Raw genomic sequence first — 27,580 nt, forward strand, 5'->3', positions numbered from 1 at the left:
GGGTCCATGCACGCACACACGCTCACACACATAAACACACACTGATTTTAATTCATAAAGACTCAACAGGACTAATGTCTCCTATTCTACACATGAACAGCTTCAGTCAAACACAAATACAGTGGCAAGAACAACAAAAACAAAAACATAAAAACAGGAAAACAACACTTTACCCTGTTATCTAATGGACAACAATTTCTGTGTTCATGTTGAGAGTGGGCTCTAATATGTTGAATCTCGCTGTGTGAATTTTGAGATTTTTCTCTCCGGTTTGGAAGCAAGTCTAATGTTGGTCTGAAAGAAGAAAAGACCATTTCGTATGTGGGCTGCTTCATTTCTCTGCCTTCCATTAACAATCTCTACTCTCACCACAAACTGTCATTTACTAAATGGTACTAAAAGGAAAAGTACAAATAAAGCTTGTCTTAAGTACAGAGCAATGTGTGATGGGTGTATGTAAAGTGATGATGTGTGCTATGTACAAGTGTGGGTGGTGGTTCTTCGCTGGCATCTCTGGGATCAAGATTTTTCATCTGAAGGAGAGAGGAAAGCTACTCTTGGCTGGAGATCAAATTATGGTCTCATCCCTTTCTGCATTTTAGATGACTAAAACTCTCTCCTCTCACGCTGTGCTGATTTTCTTGTTTCTTTGCTCTTTGTTGCCTTATTTCTTCCCTCCGAAACCCTTAATTATCTGCGTATTTCCATCTTTTCCTCCTAAATCTGGTAATGCCACGTTATCTTTTAATAACCACTTTTATTCATGATTAAAGTAACGCAGGGGAGTGTTAGCAGTGACTGGATGGTGAGCATGAATTGCTATAGAAAATCGCTGTTGATGAATCGCAACACCTGTGTTGTTTACAGCTGTGATATCAAAAAAGATCTGGAAGCCCCAGATCGCTGTGTGTCTTATCTCTGCCTTTTGATGAAGCTTTTGCTTTCTTTCTGTTAATGCCAAAGCCACTTTTTATGATGTAATCCTTGCTATTTTAAAGCCTGCGCTGGTAGGTAGTAGCTACTTCAGTATTGAAATCCTGTCTTGCTCTACACGAGCCCAACTGATCGGTGCTCTTTGAAAGAGCTCCCTGCTGCTTTGCCTGTCTCCTGTGTCAGTGTAAGAACCTCCTGCGCCTTGAGGAGGTAACTGAAAGTAATCAAGATCCAGGTTTTGTTAGAGTTAGAAAGAGCAGGGGGTGGGGGAATCAGAGAAAGAAAAAGGCGGGGAGGAGAGAGGAGTTCAACCAAAAAGGAAATGAAGGGAGAGTGTGGCTGTGGAGAGGGAAAGGATGCAGAGCAGGGATGGGATGATTGCCAAGGAGGAGGATGAGGGGAAGGGTTGGTTGTCGTAGCCTGGGGGGCACTCCAGCTCAAAGCAGCGGATAGAGGAGTCTTCGTTGCCATAGTTGGCCCAGTATTCTTCTGGGTCCAGCTTGGGGAGGGCGGCTTCATCTTCTGACAGTTCGTACTTAGAAGGAAGGGACTCAACAGGGGATTTGGGGAGATACTGAGGTTTGACGGCAGAAAAAGGGAAAGCCTTTACCGTCTCGGTGCTCTTCTGGTACTGGGCCTTGGATGAAGATGCAGGTTTGTGCTTGGAGAACCACCAGCGGGTCTTGGTGCTGAAGGTGGTTGTGGTGGTTCCAGCCAGAGAGCCGGGGTCGGGCAGAGGGCAGAGGGCGAAGTCCAGCTCCCGGAGGAATCTGAGGTCCTGGCCGCGACGTTGAGACGGGGAGGTGCACATGAGCTCAGAGGAGGAAATGCGGGCCTTGCGGAACCACTCCCACAGGGGACGGGCCTCACAGCCACAGGACCAGGGGTTACCATTCAGCCGGAGGAACTGGATGCCCTGGACATCTTTCATGCTTTGGCCTGGCAGCTCAGCCAGGGAATTGTTGAACAGGTAAAGGATGGTCAGACGGCCAAGGTCACGAAAAGCACGACGGTTGACCTGCCTGATACGGTTGTCATGGAGAAGGAGGCGGTCAAGGTTGACCAGGCCTCTGAACACATTCTCAGAAAGGGTACGGATTCGGTTTCCATGCAGGAAGAGATGAGTGAGGTTGACCAGATCTGAGAACAGGTCATCGTGCAGAAAGTGGAGCTGATTCTCCTGCAGCAAAGTGAGAATGCAAGAAGATTTGGTGCTGTGGAAAAGCAGGTGAGCTTGACAAAAACTACAAATTTCAATCTCTCAACATGAATTAATCTATACACATGGTCAAATGTGTGAGGAGTTGATAATGTCCCTCACTTCCTCTTGAGGTATCTTTTATGTGAAATTGTGTAATGTCCAATTCAAACGTTCCTTTACACGAAGCACAATGACTGGAAACACACAGAATGTGAGAGGGATTTTTTCATTCTCCAACAAGACATGTTGGCTGGGACCTGTCCTAATAGATTCAAAGACTCTTCAAGTGATGAGGATTCACAGCCCACTGCCAAAAAGCTGACAACTCTGGCAAAAAAAACCACACTGAATACTAATGAAAAATCTCTGCAAGCTAATTTTCACAGTGTACTCAAATGGAGTGACCGCATGAGAATAAATAAATAAAAAAGTGTTAAAAAAAAAAAAAAAAAAAAAAAAAATCATCGAAAATGTGTGACAACATTGGAAATTTAGTTTTTGTACTTTTTGTTGGTGGTTGATCCGTACCGTTTAATTTAGTTTGGTGTTTTTTAAATTGCTTGTTGTTCCAGTTTTGTTTGGTTTTATTTCAGCTGTCTTGCAGCTACAACGGCTGTTGAGAAGAAACGTGTGGGCTGATTTTCATGTACTTTACAAATTATGCGCACAGAGGATTCGGCAGTGACTCACTTTGCAAACACTGATCACTCCTTGTTTTTCACTGTAGTAACCTGGGAGCAATTAGTTGTGTTTGTTTATATACAAGATGAAGATAAAAGAAATGCAAGGTGCATAATCAGAGGTGCGTAATCTGTTGCTTTGTTCTGAATGTCTCAATTTGCTCTCAGGATAGGATGAATCTTTCTGTGTGTAGGCCGATGTGAAACTCAGTGGCTGACATCATAAAGCAATCCTGCAGGTGTTATAGAGTATATGTGCAGACTTTACCTGCAGGTAGAGAAATTGCAGGCTGTACAGCTTGTGGAAGAGGTCATGTGGGAGAGAGGCCAGCTTGCACCGATGCATGTGCAGGCTCTGCAGCTTCTCCAGTCCCCTGAACGCTCCTCCTTCCAGGTGCCGCAGCGAGGGGTTATCGCCCAAATCCAGCTCCTCCAGCACTCTGAGGTTGCTAAAGGCTCCTGCCTCAATCCATGTGATATTGTTGCCGTATAGCCACAGCACCTGCGCAGAATGAAGGGAAAGTAATCAAGTTTTGAGGAGACCAACTGTGTTCACAGTATCCCCAAATAGCGGAGGGGGAATTCAGCAGTGGGACGCAAGTTGACGCACTGCCAGCTTTACCTGTGTTTCGAAGCCGAAAGAGTCTGCGCGAAGCTCTGTGATGCGGTTGTTCTGCAGGAAAACACGTTGGGAGTCATAGGGCACACCGGCCGGTACTATGGTGAGGTTCTGGGACTGGCAGCTGACCGTCATGGGCGTGGGGTAACACACACACAGCTTGGGGCATGCGGACACCCCACCCGGCTTCATCACTACCAGCCACAGAATCAGCCATAAGGACAGCCCACCTGGAGAAGGGCAGAGAAAGGCAGAGGTGGTTATTTCTAATTAGAAATAAAGCAACACAAGAGGAGATTGGGTTGTTAGGTTGTTGCCCTAGTTATTCCCGGTTGGGTAAACAGAAACTGACAAAAGGAAAGAGGTGGATTTCAACTTTTCTGTCCTGGCTGTTGGTCAAACCTGTTGCTGATGTCAGTGATTCCTTTGAACACGTCTGTGCTCTCACCCGTGACTTGTTGTCGGTCCCCAGAGCTTAGGTCTTCATATATAATTCACCAGATTACATTACAGAAATCATTCATCCCTTCATATCTCTCGGATCACTTTACAAAGGTCTCATGTTTGTTGTGTCATCATTACATAATGATGGGGAAAAATCCCCTAAAACACATCTAAATCCGAAACACGTCGTTACGAGACGAAAACGTGAGTCACACATGCACCTCTGAGTTAAATGAAGTCGGTTTCCGTGTTGTTAGGTCATCTACACCAAAAGGATGTTTCCACTGAGAGGTACAGAGGAGACGACACGAGAAAGGGCACACCGACACACGGATCCGTTTGCAATCTCCTCAATATTGCAAAAGCTTTTTTTTTTTTTGGCACAGCTCGGATGACAGCGCACAAAAGCGGCCAACGAAAGAGTACGGAAAAGTACATGCATGAAATAATGATGAAGTTCCCTTTCACCTGACGCGCGCAAGATTTTCCAAAGGCTTCACCTCCTGACCTCCGAACAAGCTCAACTATTAGCTGGACGATGACGGAGAGCCGGAGATGGGGCTTTAACAGGAAACTGACACCTTTCCAACCTCGGTGTTGTTGACCCCGAAGTGGAAGGGAGGTGACAATTACAGCTGAGCATGTGCGCGTAAATCAACCTTCCATCTCTCCGTGCGTAAAAGAGATAGGATAGTGGGTACTGTACTCAACTTTACAGGAAAGACTAAATCATCACTCTTAAAATCCCGTCCTTTCAGTTACTGGTATGTTTGCAGATGATTCGATCATTTTAATCAATAAATAAGAGGAAGAAAGTGCTTTTCTTAAAGATCATATACTTTAACATAACATACTCCGCAGACACGCACTTCTTACAAGAGGCGACATTCATCTAAATTACTGACACCCAGAAATGAAAATGTATACTACTAAGATTAATTTAAGTATCGAAATATTGATCTTGAATTTTAAATCTAATCTAAAATAACGTGCATAAAAGCACAGAGGGAAACTACAAGCTGCAGCACGCCATCATATACATTCACAGACAACGCATTTAGAAACTAAATCAGGTCAGATGGCTCCATCCTGCAGGTGGAGGATGTCATCCGGCAGAAACTCACTCTTGAAGTTGCGGGCGGTGGAGCTCCTCACGGTCCAACGAGTCTCCATCTCGAGCCAAAGCCAAAAGCGAGTTAGCCTGCGCGGCCTGGAGGTGCCTGCTTGCTGCTATCTCTGCTGAGGTTGAGCTCTGGGGACTCGAGTCGCTGCGGCTTCAGGCAGTGACGAGCAGGAGCTCCGGGAAGCCGTTTATACCGGCGGCCGCTCGTCGCCCACAGCCGTGGGCACCGGAGGACCCGGTCTACGTCAGCCCGGGGGGAGGCGGGGAGCCACCTCAGGAAGAGACATGAAAGGCATGGAAGGCCGGGCGGGCTCTGTCAGCCCTCACACATCACTGTCAGGCAGAAGTAAGAATGTTTCCCAAAAGGGCGCACAACCATTTTTTCTGGTGGTTAGTGAGTTACAGGAGTGAGTCTAAAAGATTTTAAAAATGCAAACACTTTTTGATTCTAGGCACGAGAGAAAGAAAGAAAGAAATTTATACACTTGTCTTTGCAGATAGATAAATACTATTTATCTTCATATAAGGAACGCCCCTAGTCACCATTCAGCAAAGCTCAGTGTAGGAGGAAGATGGAGGAGGGAGATGGTGTTTGGTGACAACAGTTTCTTAGTGAAAAAAAAAAACAAAACAAAACAAAAAAAAAAAACAACAACATTTACTGCATGACAGCATCCGATGAAGGAGAATGTGCTAGGGTGGTTTCACCCTGGGACATGTGCTCACAAAGGAGGAGGGTGTGTTGGAGGAGGACAGGAGGTGGCAAAACTAATTTGGCATTAATGCTGTCTCATTTAGTGTAGGCCAGTTTGGAAAGTAGCCAGAATTGCCTCCAATTCAGAACAACAGACTAGTATGAAAGGGAAACCCAGCAGAGAACCCAAATGATCTAATGCGGCATATGGACTGCTTAAATGTGTGAAGATGCGTCACTGAAACATTTAAACGGGACATAACATTCTTTGCGTTTAGTTACTTGTTTCATCTACAAATTTCCTTGTTACGTTACACTGAGGAGGTTCGGGGAGGTTTGACCTGAAATGGTGGAACCAAAACTTGGCCTTTCAAAGCATGGCCACTGAAGATGAAGCCACTGGAGAAGGTGCGGTGCAGCATGTTGGTGGGACGTGGGATGGGACTGGACATGGAGGTCTTGTGCACGGGCAGGGGTGTGAGGGTGGGATTGGCTTTACTCGCTTCGTGCCACATTTCGAGGCCAAGTCAATCATGATGCACATCATCTGTTCCCCTGTGAACACACCCTCACCAAAACCTGCTCTGTAGAAGGTCATCTCCAGCTCCAAGCTGTGCGCAGAGTGCAGGGCATACATTGCGTGTCTGCAGTCACACTGTTTCTTGGCTCTGGTAAAGTCACTGGGGGAGGCAGACAGCTCATCAAGACATTAGAGCGTGTGCACGTGTATGTAGTGTACTCTCACTGTTTTTGGCCTCAGGGTAACCGAGGGAGCTCACCAACAAGACGCCATGTTCAGGGTGGCTGTGGGAGCGTGTACGAATGCCGGAGGTCAGCGGTGCCCCCACGACAATACTTTCATATTCACTGTCTACACTGACGCATTCAGGCTTCATGCACACCTCTGTTTTCGATTCGAGAATTACACTTATAAGTAAAACTTGTGCTGGGATGATATCGATGCAACTACGGCCCATCAATGTTCATGGGCATGGATGTATGTAAGAACATATACACACGTACATGTGAACGCCCTCTCACTAGCCTGCTGTGTCAAAGTGAATCACAGGAACATTGGCATTTGAACTGGTGTAAACAAAACATGTTCAAAGTCTTGATTCTACTATACAGAGATAGGTTGATATGTGTTTAAATACATGAATCAGTCAAAATGTGGGTGTCATTTGGAGCACTAAAGGTCTCAGAGTACTTTGTTAACAAGATAATGAATCAGTTGATATTGTGATTCAGTGTCAGTGTCAGAAGAAAGTGTGTGAAGTTCATATCTGCAGAGTAAATGAATGCTTGTTAATATAGCAAAAAGCCTGAAAGTCAAAGTAAAATGTAATGTGGGTGTCTGACTTTTTTTCATCACTATTACATAAAAACTTTGATCATGCATGGTTAGCCCAAGTTTTAAAGTCCGCTGGTCTTTATCTACGAACAGCTATCTCCCAGGGGAAGGTTGAGCCACAGTGTTGGTGGTTTGAAGATCAACCTCCAACACTGATCGTAGCATCATGCTGTCAGAACGGCCGTAATCAGGGCTGGACGATACGGACCGTGTGTCACAGATGAGGTCTCCAGCACATGACGAGCCTCCTCCACATCAACCAGCAACAGCCCCCACTGATGACAAAATGGCGCCTTATGTATGGTGACAAGTTGAATGAGGAAGAATCCATTTAGCATTCTGACATGCTCACATTGTCCTGACACATGTTTTCTCTTTCCTAGTTACCCACACAATCTTACTGGCGTATACATAGTGATATTAACAAATACGACCTCATCCACAACCCCAGTACATTACAACAATAAAATACCCCCTCTTCCAAATCCCCACACTAATTACCACTGGAACTATAAAAATGGTGCCTGTTGCCCAGGGAAGTCTTTTGCCCAAACACCCTGGAGACAAAGAGACTGGTGAGTACTGTTTCACACACAGATTTTACAATTCCCAATGTAATGGCACAACATATATATATTAGATTGTCACATTACTTCATCTTAGCGCTTCAATTACCACACAAATACACAATAAATGTCATGTCCCTCCCTGGCAGGTGGAACCGTGTGGCCCTCACAGCACCTACCAGCACAGTTAAGGTAAATATAAGTCAATAAATGTAGCTATATCTTTACCAAGTGTCCAAACTGTCTTGTGCAAAACCGATAAAGTGTGAATGCTTTACCAAAGTGCCTGTGTAATTATTAAAGTGCACATGTCACCAGTTAAAATGCGTCGTACCATATCGATGCCACCCCGCCTCAAACTCCAGGGAGGAAGTGCTCATCGATACACAATACAGTTCAAATGGGCCAAAGTCAGAGTTGTATCAAAAAGCTGCAGAGCCTGCACAGTAAATGTATAAATACAGTTATCCCATTGTGTGATTATACATGTATGTGTTATAGCTTTCGAATTTTTTTCCTAGTTGTGTTGTTTCCTCATTGTGTTCTTGAGTCTCGAACAAATTTATCCTCCAAAACTCAGTACGTGCAGTTTGTTTTGGAGCTTTTCATTCATTCAGTATGAAACATGATTAAGTCAGCAGCCAGCTCCCCGCAGCAGATGGAAGACGGTACATCAAAGTCGACAATGTGACACATTTACATCTTCTCTCTGGCTGCTCCAAACAAAGAGCGAACATGAGGTAGCACATTTTGCGTATGCTTGTTAAATACATGTCATAAAGACGTTCTCAGTGTTTGCAGCAGAATTATTCCATTTGTCAAGAAATAAATAAGAAATTAGACAACACATAACAGACAACTTCATGAATGGAGTGGCTTATTTTTATCGTCTGATCCTCCAGCTTTCACTCCTATTTCTGTCATACATTTGTTAATGTGAGCCTTTATTTTTAAATCGCCTCAACACTGTGGTTCGTCAATGACGCAGATGATGAGGGAAGAGCCTGTCACTGTGCACATGTCATCCGCACACACACACACACACACACACACTCACACTGAATGTGAGATTTTGCAGAGCTCAGTTAAGCTTTTCTGGGCTCACAGTGTCATGGCACAGAAGGTGCACAGATAACTTGAGAGTGTTGTGGGGAAGTGTTCCTGTTAATCTAGTTTTATTATTACGTGCCAGAATTTTTGTTTGTTTTTTTGCCCTGTGTAAAACTTGTCCTGCGCTCAAGGGACAAAATGGCAGCTCCTACTCAGACTGTCAACACTCCAGCAAAACTGGAGATGACAGACTGCCCTCTAGGGTTGCTGTGAATCCTGCAGTTTTGGTTTTGATTTATTATATCTGATCTTCCCATCTTGCTACTTTGCAGACATAAACAAAACAACAAATGCCATGCCACTCATTCCAAGTAAAACAGTTAAAGACATAAAATAGGAACATGTTAAAATAACTTGAGAACGGTTTGGGTGGGAGTTGAACTTTATAGCTGTGGCTTTAAATGTAAGATAAAGGCTCACAATAAATGTTGCATATTAAAAATGGAACCTTTTGTGGCTGATGTTGCATTTAATACAACAGTTAATTAAATGAATTAAATCAGCTGATAAGCAGGGACTCCACCAAACATTAGGGAAACATGGAATTCAGGGATCAGATTGAACATAGACTTTACAAGAGCTGTATCATGTGAGTCTTTGCTGTTTAATAGATAACAATTTACAAGTACAAGTTTTAAGTACACACCTTTTCTTCCAATACTTGAAAACTGACTAAGGATGTCAGGAATGTAACATTTCAACAAGTTCATCTATTATTTGGCACTTCAGTAAAATACACAACATAAAACAAAAACTTGTCGGTGAAACAAACCAATATTCACTGAATATGAAAGACATCCCTTGATAATCCTGTGGCACGTTTGAAATGAAAAACAAGCTCCAGGACGTACCATACTGCTTCTGAGTTACACACACTATGGTGATTGTGTCAGGCATCTATCTAACAGCTGAGGGCGGAGTTGTGCTGCCTTTCCCAGAGAAGAACAACAATCAGGAAGTGTGATGAATTTACATATTAAATAAACTCCCTCATAAATGCCATGTTTTAAGTTTGACCTGAGTTGTATTTTCAGACTGAGCATACAAAAGACTGATCCTTGTTATTTTTGCCCTCAAGTGTCTCTTCAGTTACAAAACGTTATTTACCCTTTTCATCTGTTTTAAAACACACACACACACACACACACACACACACACACACGCAATGAGGTATGCACTTACAAAAACAAAGCGGAACTCAAAGTCTGGCCACTGATAGGTGATGACCACTACACAGAATATAAAAATGTAAAGAATCTCTAACATTAAAACAAAAGCAGCCAGGCCCAGGATGACAACTTCCAAGAAAAAAAAAAAAAAAAAAACGAGCAACAAGTTGATAGTGCCCTGTTTCCAAAAAGCACAGCAGCATTGCATTTGATTATGACTGAGTGGTGAGATGTGTTAAGGAGGACTTGAATTATGTCTCAGACAACTTGGAAAACAAGTAATTTATAGAGTTTTTAAATGTCACAAGAACTGGAGGTTATTCAGCGGCTCAGCAAAAGCAGTTAGTTGTTAATATTTGGTTATAAATTTGCAAATAGCAAATGAACTATGACTGTGCCCTGAATCACACTTCATGATAGTTTAAAACGATTCACAAGAACTTGGTGTTATGTTCAAGATGGCGCTTATGTAACAAGACAGCAAACATCAATGGTGATGTAAGTGAAATTTAACGCGTGAGTCTTTGGTCTGGATTTACAGATTAGGAGGAAACAGCTTCACTCTTGGTTCGTTGGGAGGCAAGGCGTCGACAGTGCAGGTAGACTGACAACGGATGGATGAAGGCGAGCAGGCTTAACAGCGACAGAGTGATGTTCACCTGCAGTCACAAGAGGAGGCGAGGGAGACATTGATGTTTCAGAGACGGTGACGAAGGAAGGGGAATGACCGGAGTGTGTAGGTGAGCGTTTTAGCTGCTCTGTCTTGTACTCACATATAAAGGATCGCCACTCAGAACTCCTTTGACCAGAGCAAAGCATGGATACTGGAGCAGTGAAAACAGTGCTGACAGACCCATGACCAGCCCATACACCTTCCCGAAATGGCATGATGGGAATCTAGTCAAAGTACCAACAAGGCAGAGAGAGAGAGAGAAGTGGTGAAAATGGAAGAAGAGTTAAAATTGCATTTCTAGGGAATTTCCTTTAACCCCCAATTCCTCATTTAAGAATAGTATACAAGTATAAAATAATATAATGGCCTATTGTTTGGCCATTACCCTGTGCACATGTAATTTTGAGGGACATCCAGTTGTCTGTAATTATATAAATACACATAGTCTAAAACAACTGTAGTTGTTGACAATTAAACCAACAGTAGACTCTTAAAGAAGCCTGATTACACATGGCAGTGAGTGGGAGTTAGAATGAACTGCTACAAATGACGATGTCATGCACACATTTATATTCAATCACCTTCACCTTAACTTCCTAAGTTGGAAAAACAGCACAACATGGCACAAAGTCTGGTTCCATATTTGCTACAACTTAAATGTTATGTTGTTGTATAACGTCTCCAGTCTTATCAAAGCATTTTGCAACTAAAATAACTGAATTCAGCAGTGCAGTCATGAGTTATCGTAGCACCTTACTGGTGGGGGTTTGCTTCACTCTGTGGTCAGCTGTATAAAAAAGGTCTAAAATGAATTCTCTATGCGCGTCCCTGTCTCGTTAACATAAAGCATGCAGAGATACTCACGCCACGCTGATGAAGGCTGCGTTGCCACCGTAGAGGAAGGAGCGGTTGAGCACCTGCAGGATGAAGGTGAAATACTGCAGCGGCAGATACGGAGTGGAGGCACAAACTGAGAACAGAAAACACTGCAGCGCTGTCAGGAAGAGAGAAAGCACCGAGGCCCGCAGGTCTGCCTCCTGTTCACTTTCTCCTGTAAACACAAACACACACCTGTCTCTCTTAAAACACTTCTTATCAGCAGGTCAGAGTCCAGTGAGTTGTATCTTAAGGAACAAAAGATGTTTATTCCAACAGAGACGGGAGTTATACTAACAATACGTTTTATTTTAAAGTTTCCCTTTTCCACACAGGCGAAACAAAACTGTGAATTAATTAGCCCAGCTACATTACAACCTCAGTCAGAGAACCGTTGCCTTTCCGTAACTAATTCAAGAATTAGTATTTTCAGTTATTTTGTGCACCAGTGGCAGATCTGTGCTGTGCTGTCGTACCTGCTTTTTGAATGCAGGGGCCGAACACGCACATGCTAAACATTCACTGATTAGGTTCCTCTGTATTCAGTCGTACCTGCAGCTCGGGGTTTGCCCTTGAGTCTGTCCATGATGACACCATTCCAGGGAGCACACAGCACCCCACAAAGCTGGGTAATGGCAAAGGCATTGATATACTTGCTCACTATAGAAACAAAGACAAGATGGTGAGATAAGAATGACTTGAGTACTAATGCCTGCCAGACTATATATGTGATAAAAGACAGGCTGAAGTCTATGACATTAGAGATGAATGAGGAATAATTTATACAAGATTTATACAAGAAAGTCATAATTCTTCCATCTGTCTCGAAGGTTTGGGTCCAAGAAGATATTTTTGAGAACAAAAAAAAATGTTTTGCATGTATATCTTTGTCTGTTTGTATGTACCAATGCATGTAGACATCCATATAAATAAGTGCATCATAATGTAATCAACACTGAGTAGTGGAAAGACAGACAATTTGAATATTTCTGGAAATGGCTCGCTGTGTGCCAAGCTGATGAAATCAAACCAAAAAGGGAATGGAGTTGATGCAGTGAATGCGTTTACCCAGCGACTGCTCTCCCAACGCCAGCCTGTTCAGCGTGGGGTTCAGGGTGCCGATGAACAGGTAATGTCTGAGCTGCATCACAGACAGCCAGACCACGTGCCACAGGAAGAACCACGACAGGACACACTCACGCAAACTCTTTTCTGAGATGGAGGAGGAGAGAACAAAGAGATGAAAAAAAAAAAGTGCTGGTGAAATATATGATACAGCATATATAGTTCTTTTACATTTCGCATTGATCGGTGCCACAGAAGCCAGCACAAACACACACAAACCTTTTGTCACATGGGAAGTTGTGTTGATTGGCGTTTTCTCGGCTGCATTCTCTTGATTACCATTTGTTTGAACAGTGCAGCTCGCCCTCTTCGCTTCACCACAGGTTATACTGAGAGGAGAAAAAAAGGTCATAGTTGAATCAGCCACCGCCCCACTGAACTATGAGGGTTTATTGTTTTTTACTGAAAAATCCAAGGGTATAGTCAATCCCCCTATAATTACTAACAGGATACGGAGACTATTTCCAAAGAGGGGTGGGAAATAACATGACAATAAGTTAGTCTGTGTAATAAAAAAAGAAAAGAAAAAAGGTGTAAATAAATCATGAAATCACTGAAGTTTAGTTTTATGCTAATTTCTTTACAGGGGGCAATATATTTCCTCCCCAATGTTGTCTTGTCACACATGAAACGTGTTTTTTTTTTTTTTTTACGGCGACTGTACACACATTCATGTATACATCCACAAATTGAAGTAAACAAGAGTAAAGACAAAGAAACTACACTAAAATGCATTTCAAAATTGCTTAATGCCACATCTTTTTTATTACTATTTCTTAAATTAATTTTCAATCACAAATAAACGTGTATTTATGGCGCTTGTATTTCTTCATTTGGCGATGGGGTATTATTTTACACATACCAGATCTCTGATTTACATGAGGCAGTGATGTCTGGGGTGTGTTTGGGATTCATACCCATATGTGTAGTATTCAGGCAGCGGATAGGGAATGATGTTTCTGGGCAGCAAGAAGAAAGTCCTGAGCAGATGAATGATGCTGCAGGCAGATAGGAAGAGGAAGGAGACCAAAAGAGACACACCGGACTCATGTAAGAGCTGTACGGCAAAACAAGACACAGAGGAGATCATCATTTAGCACTCAGTATATAGACTGAATAAATGAATCAATGAATAAATGATGCGTTCTCACCTTGATGATGAGGAAGAGCGCTGAAGAAGAATCAAAGGCGCCGCTGTAAAGTGTGATGACGGTAGAACGATAGGAGCCAAACAGATTTCCTACCTTGAGGAAAGAAATAATTTTTTAACTTTTTAAAGAGATAAATGTTTCATCTCCATATATGTGGAGATTCACATTCAAATTGAGACTAATGTCTTTTCTATTCATCTCTTGCCATTCATTGAGAAATTATATTCTAAGCTTTGCAGAGGTGAGTTGTGTGGTTGAAACTGAGGATGTGATATTAGTTAGACTTAGTGTTACGTGCGTTTGTGCTGGAGGATTTTTGTTTTCCGTATATTTCTGTGTGTTTGGTTTTAATAACAAAGTTAACGGTGGGTCAGTTTTGTTGGATCAAAATGGATCATTGGGTGAATCAGTTAGAGGTTTTTGATAATGCACTTTTTTAGACATCCATGCATCAAGAAACAGCTTCATCTAAATATGATGGTGTAGCAAAAAATGCAGATCTACAATTGAAATGTGCGCAAATGATAATTTTAGTACCTGCATGTTAGTCATAAGAAACATTATGCCACCAACTGAAAGGAAGGAGATTGCTGGGAAGAGCAGGTTGGACAGAGCTGGAGGGAAAAATGGAAATAATGAGGAACCACACCTATAACAATAGCCCAGGCTCTTCTAATATTAATATTTTCAATATGAACCTGAAGGCGCAGACACAGACAAAAAAAATGTTTTTCACCTGAACTTGAGAAAGCCACCAGCAAGGTGCCCATGGTGTAAAGGAATCTGGAGGGGGGAAAAAAAATCATTGTAAATCTTTATTGGGACATGATGATACTGATAGGGATGTATGTCCCATCATGCCTTTGCACGGCATTATCATCATTTTGTTCAATATAACAAAAGGAGGAGAGGAAAAAAGATTTTAAAGCTGGACAGAAATCAACATACTCACAGCAATTAGAGAGAACTGTGACACTTGATACATGTTGTCACAGTAAACGCCCATTCAGATGTTTAGGGTACTTTTAGCTGACTTTAATTTCCTTCTCTTGATCCATCCTAGTCTCTGCCCTTTGCACAACTATTTGCATTCCTTGGCTTTTTATTTTCCCTCTGGCCTTTTTTTAGTGGAAGCATATGGTTGTTCTTCACAACAGTTTGTTATTGTATCTCTGGATATATCTGGATCAATAGATAGGTTTGTGTGTGTGAGTGTGTGACAGAGAGAAAGAGAGAGTCAGTGCAGCGTCCCAGATAATGGAAAGACATCTGAACATCTGCACAAAAATCTTTTCTCTCCATCAGGGCTCTGGTGATTAACGGTCCTGACCTCTTTGTTTCATAACCGCTCTCTTGTGTTTATTTTCAGCTTTAAAGATTTGGCATTTCGTTTCCCGTCAATGCTTTGTTTTTTCTTGCTCCCTTTACGTCTACAACATTTTTCCCCCATGCTACTTTGCTGAGTGTCAGGCTTCTCGATGTGCTCTCCATCAGTATGTGCTTGACAGCTGCTCTGTAGAAATGTTTTTTTACGTAACGTCCCGTGGGGGCAGCATGGCCTGGGGCCTGGAGTTTGCACGTTCTGCTGGGTGATCCAGGTTCTTCCCACCATCCAAAGACATGCATGTTTGGGTTAAGTGGTGACTCTAAACTGTCTGTAGGTCTGAGTGTGAGTGTGAGTGGTTGTTGGTCTCTGTGTGTCTCTGTGTGTTGGCCCTGTCATAGACTGGCGATCTGTCCAGCGTGTAGAAGATAAATGAATGAATGAACATCCCTTGGGAGAGTGATTCTGGCCTCTGAGCTTTCACAGCTCTTTCCCTTTCACTTTTATAACTGCCCTACCAGCATGTGCAGTATATTTATCCACACACAAACAAACACAAAGCAGCATTTCTTGCACACATCAACAATACCATTTCCACACCCCACACCACGACTTCTCTCTACTCTCTGTTTCAGAGAAAGAAGTTCTTTCTCTAATAAAACAAGTTTCAGAATCCCGCAGACAGACTGAACTGCAGCAAAGTGTATCACTCTTTCTGTACACAGGCAGAGTAATTTCATACAGGAAGATTACGAGGAGGTCAGAGGTCTATCCGTCCTCAGTGAAAATCAGTTTGGTTTGGCATAAGCAGCAGAGACTTTTCTGTGGAATCACATTTTGCTGAGGAAACGTCTCAGTTTTTGTTATTTGCTCCTTTTTTATGGATTCATGTTTTAATTTCATGAGTACAAAGGTGTCCTATTTCAGTGCTTGGTGTGGAAAAACATTGAAATATCCTGTTAAGATTGAAAGTGATCACACCAATTTGAATAATCTGTTATTAGCAATAATCTATGTTACCATCAATATTGTAACTAAATTCCTCTATTCTATGAATAGTATTGTTTAGTACTGTTTGCAAATTGTGAATTTCACATATGCAACAGTAAATAATGAAACTGCACTGAAACCTTGCTGCAGAAGAATATGCAAAATATTGTTGTAGGATTAACCCCTCACAACTGAATGCACATCTGCTGCAACCAACTACTCTGTGCTCCTTTCAATAATCCACCTGTGAACAACTGGAAACAACTATTTAACTCCATCAACTCATTAAAATGTCGCACTCACATTCCAAAGACTCGGGCCACTGTGGTGCCAAACCGGTCAAAGAGAAAACCGTTGGGTATTGTGAGGAAATTGTTCACAAAGGAGGCGATGGTGAAGACCAGCGAAAACTGTTCATCCTGTCCACTGCAATCTGCAGACACAAAAAAAATCAGTAAACTACAGTTGGGAAACTTGTTTAAACAGGCAATAAAGGTAAGAGCTACTTGAAAAATATCTTCATTCATTTTATATTTTTAATTACCTGAACCTTTTTAAAACTTCAATTTACTTAGAAAGACAACATTGTAATTTTTTGGTTTGACATGCTTGGATTATTTTATTAGACATTTCAGAATTTTGTGTTGTCGAGGACATCAAACTGACCTAAGACCTGCGTGCCATTGAGTCCTGTTGTGTTGACACACAGGGAGCTGAAGTATCCCTCTGTCTTCAGGACAAATACGAGAGAAGCCCACCCGAACACAGCTCCAGCAAAACAGAGGCACTCCACCAGACCCGTGGCAAAGGTGAGCCAGCGTTTCACTGCAATGGGGCTCTCAGACCGCAACATGGTTCCAAACACACACACGCACACAGGCAGCCAATTCAGAAATACTAGATTTTCTCCTCCAGGTACGCTGTCCACACATGCACAGACACACACTCACACGCAAACAAAACAAAAGAATAAAAAAAAAAAACATGTACGGTGGAGGTGTGTTTATGATTATGGATCTGGCAAAAAAACAAAATAAAATTGAAATTAGCACAGCATAAAAACATATAAAGATAGAGATAAAACTAGAAACATCTGGCCACAATGGTCAGTTCTTTTCTCATGAAGCATGTGAAGTGCTTAAATTCAGCTTGATAACAGAAGAAACATCTTCACCGAGATTCAGGTGGGTCATAAAAGTTACATTTGAAAAAGTTTAAGGAAACAAGCGAAAAAGGGTTAGGGTTAGTGAAAAGTCAAAATTCTAACAAAACAACGTAAAGAGAGACTCTCTCACCAAAACAAAAATGTGCTGTTGTCACGTTTCTTCTCCCGGGGTTGCTACCATAGCAGGAAAGATCACTCTTATATAAACCACTCCCCCATCGTCTAGTTCAAGTCTCCCTTCACAGTCATCACAGCTTCCTTCCTGTTACTCACAATTTCCCTTCTTCTATTCTCTCTCTGTGCTGCTTTTCTGTTCCTCAGTAGCTCTGTCGCTCTGTTGTGCGACTGAGCGACAGAGCTGTTACACAGCACATTAAATTGCCCTCCTGTCTGTGCTGGTGGCTGCAGAAAATAAACAACTTCATTCCAAGTGAGCCCCACAGAAGCAAAACTATGAGGTGAGATCTAGATAACGATGCTGGCTGGTCTTGTTTAACCAAGCATTCACGTGACTCACACAAGGGAACAACTTGGTGAGTTCCATGTAAATACTGGCCAGCTGTCAACATTACATTAACCTTTTCAAGGCTTCACAGACCGCATTAAAGTACACTGTATGAAAACTGATTTGCCGCAATGCTTCAGGCCCCAATGGAGGAGAATCAGATTGTTTTGAAATACATTTTTGGTCTTGTTTTGTGAGCGTTAGGATCTAAACTTTCAGCAACAGTTGACAATAAAAACCCTTGTCCTGTTTTATTATGTTTTTACACTGGATGATTATCACTTTGATCTTGTTGATATTTTTTTTAGGAGGGGGGGCCTGCAGGCTGGCTGATCAGGCTCAACAGGTTCAACTAATCTTTATTTAAATTCTGAGGAGCTTGTGTGTGCGTTTTTTAAAATATAGTTGGGTGCAAAGTCAGACTTGTTTCTTTCATTATTCTATACACCTCGTGTGTTCAAGTCATATGACGCCATAACAACAATGAAAATGTGAATGCCTTCAGTAAATGTAATGATGAAATACCCTTGGTCCATCTGTCACTTCCTAATCCCGTTTATCACCACTTACACCTATTGATGCTGCTCTTTATCTTTATCTGCAAATTTGTCACGCAGTTTTTTTATCTCATTGTTGTCTCTGTCTTATTTCATGTTTTTTGTCGCCTGTCCTCTGTGTCCTATTTAATTTCTTTATTCGTCATCTGTTCTCTTGCCTTGTGCTGCTGTGACATTGAAATTTCCCCAGTTGGGATCAATAAAGTATTATCTTATCTTGTCTTATCTTATAGGGGAGTGTACTTCAGGAAGAATGTAATGATGAAATATCTGTAACTTCCTCATCATGTTTAATACCACTTACACCTATCACTGCCGCTCTGCAGGGGAGTGTACTTCAGGAAGGGTGAGTGTTTCATCAGTACAATGTCATTATAATGACAGTCACACATTCATTCAAGGGTTGCAGTCAGTTTCACTTCTTATCTATTTTGTATGTTACCACTAAAAGAGAAGCCCTTTCTCTTGTCAGGGAGAGATGTGTGTGATTCTGCACTCCAACTGCACTGCTAAAACTGTAGGGATTACTATTGATTATTTTTTGGGATGAATTTTGGTAGATTTCAGTTATATTTAATGCTTTGATTTAACTGGTGAATGGAAAAAGGCCACTGTGGCCACTGTGTATCAACTGATCAAGTGAATCTGCTATTCCAGAGCAAAATCATTTGGATCAAGCGGGTTGTTAATACGCAGCGTTTGCTATCAGAGCACATTTTCTTGCACACTCTTTATTAGCAAGCTCAGAAAGATTCATCATGTTGAAGGCTCTTTGATATACTATTTTTGAGTTGGTGGTATCCAGCAGGCTGGTGAAGGTCAGAGGGGAGCTGCTGGTAGGACAGAAATGCTGATCACTGCTAACGGCCTTTGTGCATCTCTAACACCACTCACAAGACCCATAGATGTATGGCTTCACTTCCATCGACATCGCATCATGAGACACAGCTCTCTTTATAGACTCACATGGCATGGCACGCAAACAAGCCTGTTCACACTTCCTAAAATGAATGACAAGATATGTGTATACATAGCTAAAACCTCAAGATGCTCCAAAAAGGATCAGCGAAGCCACATGACTTCTCTGGTCACAATGATGAGCCACTTTAGTTTCAAGGATAAAGATGGCATCAAAATGCCTGTACCCCACTTATCTGGGCATGCCTGTACTGCGCTCATTAAAATAGTATTAAGCGAAAAACAAACTGTATCAGCATTAATTCAACCTCAGTGCATGTCTTCAGAGAAACGTGTTACCCTTTGTTATTTACATCTACTATTGCCCTAAAAAATATTGCTCAAATACATATAAAAGCTGCACCCGTGTAAAGGGCGACATCTTCAGATTATATCCAGCTTTCCCCGTCTAACAAGTGACATAGATAAATGAGTTTGAGAAAGCCATACTCAAGTTTATATCACCGATACTAAGCCACCTGCCTGAGTGCGATGGTGGGGGACTGTCATCTATAAAAACACTGTCCTTCCCCTGCATAGATGTGGCTGCACATGGTGGAGGTTTTAGGGGAGCCGGGAAATGAGCCACCCATAGATCTAAGCCACTGTTATGGTACCAGAAGTTAGTCACGTTGCTGTAGTAATTATGGATAGAGTTAGGTGCAAGGGAAAGTGCTGATATGAGCAACTTTTTGGACAGCTAATGGTCAGATGTCATTGTTTTTGTAGTATAAAGCCACGGGACTGTCTTTCCACCACACTCACTGCTTCTTCTTTTTTAGAAATGTTGAAAGTTAAAGGCACGACATGACTGATCCGTCATGACAATGACCTGAAATGCTCCTATTTTACTAGTGTGAGATTATGATTTCCAAGCAGTATAGTAAAATCAGTTGGTAACTGGTCAGATGTGTTTCGTTTCTTTCTCGTGGCTCACAGACAAATTATGGCTTTATTTGAACTGCAGAGTCAAATGTAAATGTAGAATGTACTGAGCTTCACTTGTGCACAAAGAAATCTGACCGTGTTTAACGTTTAAATTCAATTCAGTCAGTTTCCACCCAACACAAATACTGAACCCTTTAATCAGAATCTGCTCAGTGGTGTTATGTAATACGTCTATCCTGCGGGATTTCATTTAGTTTTGCTCTTCCCCGGTACAAACCTCCAGTATTGTTGGGAGTTCATATCAGGACTAGAAGAACTGCCAGACTCAAAACTTTTTAAACAGTCTCACCATCTTTAGATAAATCATAAATATCATATGCAATGCTGACTCTGTGCATCAAAGGAACCAATGTGCGAGCCAAACAACTTAACATTTAAGTAATTTGGGAAACATTTGGAGAGTCTATATAAGTTCTGTTTATTTCAATAGAAATGTGTCCGCTTTATGCTGGATTCTGTAAAGATTGCCACAAAAAGTAGCAGATCTTGCCCAGTGGTATTTGAATGAATTATGAAGCAAAACCTGATATTTAAAAAAAAATTAAATATACACACACACCCCCCAAGCATTTGAATGGTGTGAGAAAATGGGTGTTGGTCCAATTGTCACTTACATGAAGTTAAGGCCTCCCACGGTGAGTCTTGCAGTGCAGCGACTTCATTGGTTAAACCCGTCTGCGGCATCCTCATCTCATTACCCTCCAAAGAGGAAGTCTGACCAGTGCTTTCACAAAAAGGTGAGTTATACAGCCAAGTTGTTGCAGAACTTGGCCCGCAGACGCACAGATGAATGCTGGAGGAGTCAAGTCTGTACTGCAGCGCCATCCTGTGACCGATTGCCTCTTCTTGGAAATGCAAAATAAAGCTCAGTGAGGTCTGAGATCATGGTACTGTGTTGTAAATCAACTTGTTCACAACATTTAGAGCTGAAAGAGGGTGATATTGAGAGAAGCAAAGTAGGAGATTCTGTTTAGAAAATTGTTCAGCCATAGTTTGAATCAGCATCTCTCTGAAGGGGGGGGGGGGGGGGAAGAAGAAAAAACAGACAAGAGTGACAGCAAGTTGGTGTTAAGGTTTGAGCTTCACTGCTCATCTCTCCAAAGCCATTGAGGGATGAAACATGCCTTCAGAGTCATTTCAGTCTTGGTCACCCAAAGGCACCAACAGATACACAAGGGTAGCCACAAATAGCATGGAATGAATTTGGGTCCAGCAGGTGATATTGTAATCCTTTGAAGGACTGGTTTGGAGCATCATCTTGATTTTAGTCCATCCCAGACAGTCACACCTGCTGGAGGACAGGTGACTGCTTTGATCAGGGTCACTTCATTTCACTGATGTCAATGAAACAAAAAGGTTCAAAGACAACTAGGACAGTCACTTTCATGCTATACAGTCACATTAAGACTAACCATCTTGACATTTAGCAATAAAAGTCATCTGTTCCATTTCCACTCCAAACACTAGTTAAAGTTTGACAATTGTTTATTTGTCTTTGAAACATTCATGTTTGAGCGGTCCACCTCCTAGTATCCAGCCTGAAAGACAAGAGGAACAAATTAGTGCATGTTGCACACCTAGATAGTTGCAAAGTTGCAGCTTCTTACCACAACTGGCTGCTTTCCAGGAAGCTGTGGCTCTGAAGGATGCTGAGGGGCTGCTGGGTAACTTGGAGCGCTCCCTTTCTGCTGTACAGGTGCAGAGGGAATATTCTCCTTCACATAGTGAGCATCATGCCAGTGGTCCATCCCCTGCTCAAAGTTGTTGCTGGCATATGTGAATGTGCCTGGAGGAAACTGGCCAGTCAGGAACCTGTAGTCATAGTAATAAGGATAGAAGTCCCAGTATCCAAGTGGAGGTCCTGGCCGAGGTACGCTGGTGTGGCTGGATTCAGAGGGCTCAAAGGGCACGAAGGGAGGGGGTGGTGGGGGCGGCATGAAGCCCGTCTCCTCCGTCTCCCTCTGGGAGTCACCGTGCTCCAAGGTTTGCTCATAATGGTCCAACTCCCCAGCCTGGTACATGGGGCCAGGTGGTGGACGAGGTGGACTGACATGTGCAGGACTACTGAAGACACCATGAGGAGCAGCTGCCGGTCTCTGATCAGAAAAGCTACGTGGAGGCACTACCCAGTCAATCTCTGATGAGACAAGACAAGAGTTGGACTCAGTCAAGATCCTAAAGTAGGACTCACAATAAAGCTGCAGACCTCCATATTACTGCTGATTCTTTAGTCTAGAAAGAAACTTCAAGATGCAAACTACTGAAGGCTTGGATTGTGGCATGAAGTTAGTTTCCAGCAGACACCTAAAGATTTTAATGCAGTAGCTGCTCTTATACATGTAAGCTGATTTGCTACCTTGAGGCTGAAAGCCAGCTCCTGCTGGGGCCACAGGATTCATCCCCACTGCACTGCTGCTGTAGTCTGACTGAGCAGGCCTGGAAGGTGAACTGGAGCCAACAGGTGCTGCTGACTCTCTATGAACAGCAGCCTGAGAGTGACCAGGCTCTAGCACAGGCTGATTAGCATGAGGCACAGCTCCAGGTGAATACTGGCTGGAAGATACTCCATAGTTTGAGTCAAAACCAGGAGCTAGATTTGCTTTATTGACCCCCTGGGAATCATAAAGTTGGCCTCCTAGAGAAGGAAGAAAGTTTCAGAAGATCAGTTACCATAAACTGAGACTGAGGTTGTAACTACAGCAGGAGTGATAAAGTTACCTCTCTTAGCAGGATAGCAGAACACGTTCACATTCAGCAAAACAAAGAGGAAAGCCCTGAAACCATTTAGAACTGGACTTTAGTATTACAAAAACTCATCAACATACATGAACACACAGCTCCAGCAACTTACCCTAAGAAAAGATGTGCAGACATCATGTTGAAAGCTAACACTGAAGGACCAGTCTCCCACAACCACTTATAAATGTTGGCAGCCATGATTAATCAGAGCTTAATAAACTAACCATGAACAGCTGCTGCTGACGGACTCCCAGTGAAGGTGGCTCAAACCCCAGCATTTAGTCCAAACGAAGGTCAGCTGCCAAGACTTGGTGGCTTCATCTGGTTATCCTTATCTCACTTTGAAAATGTAACTCATTAATGCCCACCTAAGTTAAACCTAAGTTTTTAACAGCAGAGTGACCCACCCACACCCAAGACACTGACATGACAGACAGGACAGCCAGGGGGAGACAAAGAAACCACAAAGGAGGAAACACCCTGGAACTCAGAGGCAGAGAGGGTGGCCATGACATGGGGTTCCTTTTTCAGATGTAATGCAGGTCCAGCCATCAACAGCGGTCTTCAATTGACATGCACACAGTCAGAACAAATTTTCTCAGTTTATCATAACTATTATTTCTGGATGACTGTGGTCGTTTTTTGACCCTGACAGGATTTGAACATGTGTCCTGCCGAGCTGAAGTCAGATATGCTTCTGATGCAACAGCAGCAGTAGATCAGTGAAGGAGAAGCTTTAGTAACTGCTCCCATTAAATTTAAGACCCATTTATTTTTTATTTTCAGAGCATTGCACACAGATGTGACATTGCCAGCACTTGTTGTGGATCCAGAGAAATAATAGTAGAACAGTCTTAGCATGATCAGTGTATTTTCAAGACAACTTAACCGCAATACTTTTTTTTTTTGCCACCCCTCACCTCCCACATAGCTATAGCTCTATATGAACACACCTCTGTCTGTATATACACATACATCTACTTACATATACATGCTCTGTTTCAAGTATGTTCACATTTGTACCCCCCACACATATACTCATTTACCCGTACTGGTTCTTCTCTGCGTATGAGCCTCAGTACATTTCCTACATTCTAATACAGGGAGGAAAAGAAGAGAAAAGGGGGGGCAGGGAGCTTTAATGAAACATTAGCACCTTAGAACAGGGATGTATGACACTGGGACAGAAAGAAAAATCTAATTGAAAAGTTTCAGCACTTTTTTGGGAAGATTATGGAACAAATTTCAGTCTGTTGTAGCTCTAAAGTTTGGCTGTATCTTAGAATTTATCTATTTGTAAATTCAGTGAAAAGGTGATTTTTTCCCCCCCCGTCAAATATACTGTATGTCATTGTATGTGTGGAGGTGGGGGGGGGGGGGGGTCAGGGTCCAACCAGCACCAAGTGATAATGTTCCTGGCTGCAGTTACTATCAATAGATTTTTATTGGCCTGATTTCATTGTCACCCAGGAAAATATTTAAGTGGTTGGGTATTTCATTGTTAAAAATTTCTGTCATTTTATGTACCTCTGACCAAAAGTGTTTTAATCATGGACATTCCCAAAACATGTAGATGGTTTGCATCCTGCCCACCACAACCTTTACCATACTGGGCCTTCTCCTGTATGGTGAGATATCTTGGTGTGACCAAAAATAAAACATTTCTATTGTACTTTGCCATTTCTCTTGTTTCTAATCCTGTTTGTTTTTGGTAGACTGGAGTATTTGTCAGAAAACCCTTGTAAAGTTTTGAAATAGCCCCTTTAATAGATTTACATGAATATGCCCTGAGGACTTAATATTGGGTCAACACCCTTTGTTTGAATCAGCATCTCTGAAAAAAAAGGAACCTCACTCCATAAATCAGTGTCACAGACAGCAGTGTCCAGCTGCACGTCACCCCCAAGTTTCACTGAGAGTCTCAGTAGGTTGCAATAAGATGTCACTGTTATACTGGAAAGGGTCAAAGCAGCCACAAGACAAGACTTGGTTCCCTTTTGCAGGACAGTCATGGCAGCACCCTGAATTGCTAAACATACGAGTTGTGCTACATAAGCAGTTACCTTGCAGTAAGGCTGTTTGAAGAGAAAATATAGAGGGGACAAGAGTGACAGCAAGTTGGTGTTAAGGTTTGAGCTTCACTGCTCAACTCTCCAAAGCCATTGAGGGATGAAACATGCCTTCAGAGTCATTTCAGTCTTGGTCACCCAAAGGCACCAACAGATACACAAGGGTAGCCACAAATAGCATGGAATGAATTTGGGTCCAGCAGGTGATATTGTAATCCTTTGAAGGACTGGTTTGGAGCATCATCATGATTTTAGTCCATCCCAGACAGTCCCACCTGCTGGACAGGTGACTGCTTTGATCAGGGTCAGCATCATTTCACTGGAGTCAGTGAAACAAAAAGGTTCAAAGACAACTAGGACAGTCACTTCCATGCTATACAGTCACTTTAAGACTAACCATCTTGACATTTAACTGTAAAATCTGTTCCATTTCCATTCCAAACACTAGTTAAAGTTTGACAATTGTTTATTTTTCTTTGAAACATTCATGTTTGAGCGGTCCACCTCCTAGTATCCAGCCTGAAAGACAAGAGGAACAAATTAGTGCATGTTGCACACCTAGATAGTTGCAAAGTTGCAGCTTCTTACCACAAGTGGCTGCTTTCCAGGAAGCTGTGGCTCTGAAGGATGCTGAGGGGCTGCTGGGTAACTTGGAGCGCTCCCTTTCTGCTGTACAGGTGCAGAGGGAATATTCTCCTTCACATAGTGAGCATCATGCCAGTGGTCCATCCCCTGCTCAAAGTTGTTGCTGGCATATGTGAATGTGCCTGGAGGAAACTGGCCAGTCAGGAACCTGTAGTCATAGTAATAAGGATAGAAGTCCCAGTATCCAAGTGGAGGTCCTGGCCGAGGTACGCTGGTGTGGCTGGATTCAGAGGGCTCAAAGGGCACGAAGGGAGGGGGTGGTGGGGGCGGCATGAAGCCCGTCTCCTCCGTCTCCCTCTGGGAGTCACCGTGCTCCAAGGTTTGCTCATAATGGTCCAACTCCCCAGCCTGGTACATGGGGCCAGGTGGTGGACGAGGCGGACTGACATGTGCAGGACTACTGAAGACACCATGAGGAGCAGCTGCCGGTCTCTGATCAGAAAAGCTACGTGGAGGCACAACCCAGTCAATCTCTGATGAGACAAGACAAGAGTTGGACTCAGTCAAGATCCTAAAGTAGGACTCACAATAAAGCTGCAGACCTCCATATTACTGCTGATTCTTTAGTCTAGAAAGAAACTTCAAGATGCAAACTACTGAAGGCTTGGATTGTGGCATGAAGTTAGTTTCCAGCAGACACCTAAAGATTTTAATGCAGTAGCTGCTTTTATACATGTAAGCTGATTTGCTACCTTGAGGCTGAAAGCCAGCTCCTGCTGGGGCCACAGGATTCATCCCCACTGCACTGCTGCTGTAGTCTGACTGAGCAGGCCTGGAAGGTGAACTGGAGCCAACAGGTGCTGCTGACTCTCTATGAACAGCAGCCTGAGAGTGACCAGGCTCTAGCACAGGCTGATTAGCATGAGGCACAGCTCCAGGTGAATACTGGCTGGAAGATACTCCATAGTTTGAGTCAAAACCAGGAGCTACATTCACTGTATTGCCCCCCTGGGAATCATAAAGTTGGCCTCCTAGAGAAGGAAGAAAGTTTCAGAAGATCAGTTACCATAAACTGAGACTGAGGTTGTAACTACAGCAGGAGTGATAAATTTACCTCTCTTAGCAGGATAGCAGAACACGTTCACAGTCAGCAAAACAAAGAGGGAAACCCTGAAACCATTTAGAACTGGACTTTAGTGTCACAAAAACTCATCAACATACATGAACACACAGCTCCAGCAACTTACCCTAAGAAAAGATGTGCAGACATCATGTTGAAAGCTAACACTGAAGGACCAGTCTCCCACAACCACTTATAAATGTTGGCAGCCATGATTAATCAGAGCTTAATAAACTAACCATGAACAGCTGCTGCTGACGGACTCCCAGTGAAGGTGGCTCAAACCTCAGAACTTAGGTGGGCATTAATGAGTTACATTTTCAAAGTGAGATAACAATAACCAGATGAAGTCACCAAGTCTTGGCAGCTGACCTTCGTTTGGACTAAATGCTGAGGTTTGAGCCACCTTCACTGGGAGTCCGTCAGCAGCAGCTGTTCATGGTTAGTTTATTAAGCTCTGATTAATCATGGCTGCCAACATTTATAAGTGGTTGTGGGAGACTGGTCCTTCAGTGTTAGCTTTCAACATGATGTCTGCACATCTTTTCGTAGGGTAAGTTGCTGGAGCTGTGTGTTCATGTACGTTGATGAGTTTTTGTGACATTAAAGTCCAGTTCTAAATGGTTTCAGGGCTTTCCTCTTTGTTTTGCTGACTATGAACGTGTTCTGCTATCCTGCTAAGAGAGGTAACTTTATCACTCCTGCTGTAGTTACAACCTCAGTCTCAGTTTATGGTAACTGATCTGACACTCTCTTCCTTCTCTAGGAGGCCAACTTTATGATTCCCAGGGGGGCAATACAGTGAATGTAGCTCCTGGTTTTGACTCAAACTATGGAGTATCTTCCAGCCAGTATTCACCTGGAGCTGTGCCTCATGCTAATCAGCCTGTGCTAGAGCCTGGT

At 42.8% G+C, this 27,580-nt stretch overlaps 3 protein-coding genes across 3 annotated transcripts; all 3 read right to left on the reverse strand.

The window, feature by feature from the left end:
* Window positions 1–319: 319 nt before the first annotated feature.
* Window positions 320–5,050, reverse strand: rtn4rl2b (reticulon 4 receptor-like 2b). The gene is made up of 4 exons (XM_029512788.1): window positions 5,002–5,050; window positions 3,437–3,663; window positions 3,083–3,316; window positions 320–2,113 (listed from the first exon to the last, which is right to left on the reverse strand). The coding sequence occupies exons 1-4, from the start codon at window positions 5,048–5,050 to the stop codon at window positions 1,241–1,243; spliced, it is 1,383 nt and encodes a 460-aa protein (XP_029368648.1). The 3' UTR covers window positions 320–1,240.
* Window positions 5,051–9,309: 4,259 nt separating this feature from the next.
* Window positions 9,310–17,622, reverse strand: slc43a3b (solute carrier family 43 member 3b). The gene is made up of 13 exons (XM_029512474.1): window positions 17,328–17,622; window positions 16,699–17,049; window positions 16,336–16,465; window positions 14,455–14,501; window positions 14,256–14,332; window positions 13,719–13,811; window positions 13,485–13,624; window positions 12,787–12,896; window positions 12,511–12,654; window positions 11,995–12,102; window positions 11,431–11,617; window positions 10,667–10,790; window positions 9,310–10,552 (listed from the first exon to the last, which is right to left on the reverse strand). Exons 2-13 carry the CDS (start codon window positions 16,883–16,885, stop codon window positions 10,436–10,438), a joined length of 1,464 nt encoding a protein of 487 aa, XP_029368334.1. The 5' UTR covers window positions 16,886–17,049; window positions 17,328–17,622; the 3' UTR covers window positions 9,310–10,435.
* A 4,068-nt stretch (window positions 17,623–21,690) lies between these two features.
* On the reverse strand, window positions 21,691–25,974 carry LOC115050419 (basic salivary proline-rich protein 2-like). Its single transcript, XM_029513262.1, has 5 exons — window positions 25,561–25,974; window positions 22,883–22,886; window positions 22,521–22,799; window positions 21,772–22,301; window positions 21,691–21,702 (listed from the first exon to the last, which is right to left on the reverse strand). The coding sequence occupies exons 1-5, from the start codon at window positions 25,972–25,974 to the stop codon at window positions 21,691–21,693; spliced, it is 1,239 nt and encodes a 412-aa protein (XP_029369122.1).
* Window positions 25,975–27,580: the final 1,606 nt, after the last annotated feature.

Source organism: Echeneis naucrates, chromosome 10, assembly GCF_900963305.1.
Source record: "Echeneis naucrates chromosome 10, fEcheNa1.1, whole genome shotgun sequence".
NCBI classification, from domain to species: domain Eukaryota; kingdom Metazoa; phylum Chordata; class Actinopteri; order Carangiformes; family Echeneidae; genus Echeneis; species Echeneis naucrates.